This window comes from Temnothorax longispinosus, chromosome 12, assembly GCF_030848805.1.
Source record: "Temnothorax longispinosus isolate EJ_2023e chromosome 12, Tlon_JGU_v1, whole genome shotgun sequence".
Taxonomy (NCBI): Eukaryota; Metazoa; Arthropoda; class Insecta; order Hymenoptera; family Formicidae; genus Temnothorax; species Temnothorax longispinosus.
Window position 1 is genome coordinate 3,575,022 of NC_092369.1, and position 6,564 is coordinate 3,581,585.

The following is a 6,564-nucleotide window of genomic DNA, read 5'->3' on the forward strand; positions in this document are numbered from 1 at the left end:
CTCAGAGTGAACTTCTTGATCGGTAATAATTCCATTTCTTTGTTCGATTCGCGCAGCTGCTCGTAAAATGCCCGTGTCATCGCCGTAACTTGCGCTCCGGTGTCGATAAGCGCTTTTGTGCTACACCTGCCGAATCTCATGTCGATCATCGGCACGTCCGCCTGATCGCCTCTAGTTGCACAACAATTATTTTTCAAAGCAATATACATATTCTATTTGCAATTGGCACAATTTAATTTAAAGATTTCACATCTTTTTTTGAAATACATGTTACTTGAGTTAAGTTAGGTAACATAATTTTGTGACGAAAAAATAAAGCTACCACTTAGGTTGAATTTTTGAATTTACAAAAAAATCACTCAACGTTACTAAAATTGACATCACGAGTATGAATCTACTATTTAAAACAAGAAATCATTAATATAAGACTTGAAATAATACCTAAGTACCATATTTCTGGTACGTTACGTGACCTTGCACGCTTATGGCAAAACATTAATAAAAATTATTATAAAATACATAATCGCACGCTCCTAACGATAATCAAACATAAATTGATCGAATAAATAAAGTAATAAACATTTACAAGCACTTTCATACGCTGACGTACGCTCTGGGCTACATCGTCACGTGACTTGTACCGCACTAACACAAATCACTCAAAAATCATACATTATACACATCAGCGAACTCAGATTACGTTTCGATCTTTCTACTGATTATTGTTTTTGTTACATTCACTTTTGATCACTCTCATACGCATCTCTGATCCGCCGTCACGTGACCGGTGCTTACCGTTATCACACGTTACCAAATTGCCCTCCTTGCTTCACTATCGCTCGCAACCAACGCGTCTCGCTTTTACTCTTCTCGGGCTATCGTAAACACTCTAAATCTATCGCTATTTTATCCGTTCTGACATCGGAATGACTTGTCACGTGATCACGTTCACGATATTCACGCTATGTCAAATTTACGTCACAAATCCGTTCTATTCGCGTCAAACGCTTGGAAATACTTTATTCTTTCTCCAAATAAATTATATTAAATATAATTAAAATAAAATAATTATTTTAGGTCACTTTTGTGTACAATCACGTGACCTCCTCGTCTCGCATGACTCGGATATGTCTATATATAAGTCAAAATTAATATAAAATAGATAAAACTCTTTGCAAAATTAATATTCAAGTAAAATTATCTTCGAATAACTTCAATAAACTCTGTTCAGGATTGACTAACAAATTTATAATTTATTATCAGATGTTCAATAATTCTAGTTTTATGTTATAAGTAGCGTGTAACGACTTCGAGTCAAATTTATGTTTTCTTAGTCAAGCGTTTTGCCTAAATACATATTATTGTTCGACAACGCGTCTCGTTTATGTATAGTGCCGTGCTGACTGCGTGGTCTCGTTCATCTTGACACGTTCGCGGAGCGTGACACGTGCGATCGCGGAATCAACAACCAACAAGGGCATCGCGCCGTTTTCCCTCGTGTTGGAAGTCAGAGCCAGCGGGCTCAGTCTGGTCTGTACGTCTTAAGAGATCACTCTCTGCGCCGAAATCGCATACGATCGATCGAAGTCAGTCTCGGCTATTCTGCGTGAAATCGAAGCAAGTGTCGCGGGAACGTTGTAATCGCCACCACCTGTTAATTACAAATACACGGTGCCACTGGAGTAATCAAAATTCTAAAACGGTGCATTATTTTGCCCTCCGAGTGTGCTTCAGCCAGATCTGAATCTGGACTCCCTCGCTTCTCGCTCCTTGCTTCATTACGCCTATGCACTGTCTCGTTTCCGCCTGTTATCCCTCTCGTTCTCTCTGAACGATCCCGGCAACCTCAGTTCAGCGTGAAAATCTGCTCCGCGCCCGAACATAAAAGTTGGTCCTTCGAGCCGGATGAGGTGAAATCTGTGCGGACTTAGTGCATACATACACTGATTGACTTCGTCTCTCTCATACTCGCCATCATGAGTGAGCTCTTAGTACAGCAGCAAGCTCTGCTGCACTCAATCTCTCGATCTCTTGAAAACTTCAAGAAGATTGGGAAGAATAACTACATCGCCGCAAAGATTCGGTCGAGAATAACCAGCCTTAAGGAGACGTGGTCGCAATGCGTTCAAGTTAACGCACAGCTGTTGCAAGCCTGCCCTGAGGACAACCGAGCTGCCTTTGACTACTTCAAGCACCATCAATTTGATGCAATCGAGGACATCTACCAAGGTACGCTGGACTACATGGTGGAGTGTCTGGAGGAGATCGAGCCGCCAAGGACATCCGACTCCGGGAGAGTCGACCTTTCATCATTAGGTCATGTACATCAGCGTGATTATTTATCATCCCTCTCGTTATCGCATCTGCCGCCGATCAACCTCCCTAAATTTTCGGGAAAATGTGAAGAGTGGGAAAGCTTTCGCGACCGCTTCACGGCGCTCATTATCGATAACAAGGACTTGTCAGCATTCGCGCGCATGCATTTCTTGTCATCGAATCTTTCCGGTCGGGCACTCGAGTCAATTAAAAACATCCCGATTACCGCGGACAATTCCAAGGTCGCTTGGAAAACGTTAACGACTCGATACGAAAACAAACGGCGTCTCGTCGAAGTACATGTTGCCGCATTATATAACCTTCCGACCGTTTCCCGCGAGTCATCATTTGAGCTAAACGAGCTGCGAGATAAGGCAAATCGCGCTGTCGCCTCATTAAAGAATTTGAAACGGTCTCCAGAGGAGATGCTGAGCGACATCCTCGTATACAGCGTTTCACAAAAGTTAGATCCAGCGACACGCAAGGCGTGGAAGCTGAAAGGCGGGGATGACCCCACCATCCCGACATACGAGGATCTCGATCGGTTCTTAACGTCTCGCGCTCGCGCTCTAGAGGAGTTAACGCCGCTTAATATTTCGAAGACGAATCGGTCGCCAAAGGTGACTAGCGCAACTGCATCGCCGGCAGCTCCCAATTCATGCCCCATATGTAACGCGTCTCATTATTTAAATAAGTGTCAACAATTCTTGAAGAAGAGTCCGAGTCAACGTCTGGAGATGGTTAAACGATTTAATCGATGTCTAAATTGCTTAAGCTCGAAACACGCCGCGCAATCTTGTACGAGCAAATACGCATGTAGAACGTGTCAGAAAAAGCACCACTCCATGCTCCACGTTGACGCTGCCTCATCTTCACTCAATTCAAGTGAGAATGTCATTTCTCCAGTCCTCTTATCCAGTCCTCTTATCCAGTTTGGTTCACAAAAGAGCTGATTTCTCTTATAAAGGCAAAAAAATCAGCTCATTTAAGATATAAGTATACACAAACTTATTCCGACTATCTATCCTTCTCTTACCTTAGAGCAAAGTGCAAATCTTTATCTACTGCATGCTGGGCAAACTTTATCAATAGAACTGAAAGCACCATAACGGATAACACAAAACTTTTTTGGAAATTTATAAAAAACATTAGATCCTCAGAGCCTCATGCCTCTTTTATTTTACACAATGATCACCTTGTGCAGGACAATGAGGTTATCGCAAACTGCTTCGCTGATTATTTCGAATCTGTCTACTCCGGCGACGACGGAAATAATGTTGAACCTGAAATAGATCCTAAACTGGCTCACTCCCTGAATCTTCTCTCCTTGGATATATCTATAGAAGAGGTGTATAATGAAATTGATAATCTCTCCCTTAATTGCGCCGCCGGTGTGGATGGTATTCCTCCATCGGTCTTTAAGTCGAGTATTTTTATTGCATCAAGGTTTTTATGGATAATATTTAATAAATCACTAAAGATGGGCTCATTTCCTGCACTTTGGAAACAATGTCTTGTCTCCCCGATTTTTAAAGAAGGTGAACGTCAATTTGTTACTAACTACCGTCCTATTTGTAAGCAAAGCATAATGCCTAAGATCTTTGACTGCATTGTGGCTCGCAAGCTTGGATCGCTCTGCAAAAACCTTATTATTGTCGAACAACACGGATTTGTCCCTGGACGATCCACGACTACAAATCTGGTAAATTATTATAATTTTTTAGCAAATATTGTTGAGAGTGGTTCCCAAGTTGACTCTGTGTATACTGACTTTGCGAAAGCGTTTGATTCTGTGAATCGTACTCTTTTATTAGGTAAACTGCGAGCTTATGGAGTCGAGGGCTCTCTTTTGCGCTGGATCTCATGCTTTCTCTCAGACAGAACACAAATTGTAAAATATAAAAACAGTATGTCTAGAAGCATAATTGTCTCTTCCGGGGTGCCGCAAGGGTCGCATCTTGGCCCCCTTTTATTTATTTTATTTATTAACGATATCGCTATGTATATTAAATATTGCCTTTTTTTACTATATGCGGATGACTTGAAAATGTATCGAAAAATCAATGGACTTGCTGATGCTTTACTGTTGCAACGTGATCTGCATGAACTTGAGGTCTGGTGTAGAAGAAACTGCCTTCGACTTAATGTTTCTAAATGTTTCGTTATACATTTTACACACAAATACAACCCGCTTTTGTATGACTACATACTTGATGGCTCACCACTCTCAATAAAGTATAACGCTCGTGATCTGGGAGTTATGTTTTGCGCTGACTTATCATTCAACAATCACATTCAATCTATTGTTTCATCTGCGTATAAAATGCTTGGCTTCATCCTCCGCTGGGGTAAATATTTTGTAAATATCTCCACTTTGAAATTGTTATACTGCTCGTTGGTTCGCCCAAAATTGGAATATTGCTCCACTGTATGGTCTCCTTATTACAAATGTCATATTGAAAAGATAGAACGCATACAACATAAATTCTTACGCACGGTAGCCTACCGTACGGGTAATCCTATGGCTTTTACCTGCCATGACTACTATCCCATTTCAATAAGACTGAATTTAATGACTTTAGAGAACAGGAGATTAATCTTTGACCTAGCATTAATTTTTAAAATATTAAATAGTTTTATCGATTGTCCTGACCTTTTAAAAGATATTTATTTAAATGTTCCAATCAGAGACTTAAGACAATCTTCCATCTTTTATGTTCAATATCACCGCACTTTATATGGCGTAAACTCATGTTTAAATAGGATGACTATCTCTGCAAACAACTATTCTAGCTTAGTTGATTTCTTCGGCGGCAATGTGTCTGCGTTCAAGCGGAAACTTATCTGTTTACTCTCCTAACATAACTTTTCTTTTCTAATTGTAATTATATTTTTATTCTACTTTAGATAAATTTTTATAATCTACTTTCTGTCATGTATACACTAAAGGGTTTACCCCGTAAATAAAGATTATTATTATTATTATTATTATTATTTCGGTCCCTTCGACTGCGCAGTCGGACGCGAATGATGCTCCGCCGTCAACGGCGGTTGCCTTATTTTCGAAATCAGACACTCATGCTCGATCTCCGGTTCTGCTAGCCACTGCGCGAGTTGAAATTCGCTCCCCCTCTGGTCGCACATGTGTCGCGCGAGCGCTGCTCGATCAAGGGTCCGAGGTGACATTCATAACGGGAAGACTTGCTCAAGTCTTAAAAGTGCGTCGCATTAAAATGCCTATTTCGATCTCAGCCGTCGGCTGCGTCGATGCCGGCACGTGTCGCTATGCCGCTCAGATCGAAATCCATCCGATAGGACGATCACATCCGGGCTTAACGACTATGGCTTCAATACTAAACTCGCTCACAAATTATTCTCCCGCTCCTATATCGCCTCATAATTCATGGAGTCATCTCGCCGATCTCACTCTCGCAGATCCGGATCCTATGAACTCCGACCCCATAGACATCCTTATAGGTGCCGATCTATATAGTGAGCTCGTTCTCGACGGGGTACGTAAGGGAAGCAGCGGCCAGCCCATCGCTCAAAATACAATTCTCGGATGGGTACTCTCGGGTCCGACGTCTACGCTGCCGTCGTCAAGTCGAACGAACGATCACCGTTCAGCATTGTTCGAGCTCGCTCTCTCTCGATCGGGAGCTTCGAAACTTTTGGGAGATCGAGGAAGTTCCTCGGCTCACGACATTGAGTCCAGAGGATCAGCAATGTGAGGAGCATTTTCTCAATACTCATTCTCGCTGTTCCGATGGCCGCTATGTCGTGCGCCTCCCCTTCAAACGGGGCCCTCCGATCGCCATCGGAGACTCTTATCATATCGCGGAACGTTGCTTAAAAAGCCTGCATCGGCGGCTGTCAAATAATGTCGAGTTGAAGACGGAATACACGGAGTTCATGAGAGAGTACGAGCGACTCGGACACATGCGACAATGTCCCCTCTCCGCGCCCTCCTCCGATCAATGCGTCTACATCCCACATCATGCAGTCATAAAGGACCATAGTGTAACTAGTCATTTGAGAGTCGTTTTTAATGCTTCAAGCCCCAGTTCAAACGCCACTTACCTTAATGATCATCTGTTGACCGGCCCGAAATTGCAAACAGACTTAGCCGCGGTCCTTCTACGGTGGCGCCAGTTTAGATACGTGTATTCCGCGGATATCGCGAAAATGTATCGACCAGATCCAAGTGGATCCACGTGATATTGACTACCAGCGAATCTTGTGGATGAC

The 6,564-nt window shown here is 42.5% G+C and overlaps 1 protein-coding gene across 1 annotated transcript; it reads left to right on the top strand.

Moving 5' to 3' along the window:
- Positions 1 to 1,976: 1,976 nt before the first annotated feature.
- Positions 1,977 to 3,269, top strand: LOC139823267 (uncharacterized). Its single transcript, XM_071795646.1, has one exon. It carries the CDS (start codon positions 1,977 to 1,979, stop codon positions 3,267 to 3,269), a length of 1,293 nt encoding a protein of 430 aa, XP_071651747.1.
- Positions 3,270 to 6,564: the final 3,295 nt, after the last annotated feature.

Bases quoted from the DNA above. Each gene is read 5' to 3' on its own strand.
- LOC139823267 (XM_071795646.1), top strand. From the start codon at position 1,977: ATGAGTGAGCTCTTAGTACAGCAGCAAGCTCTGCTGCACTCAATCTCT.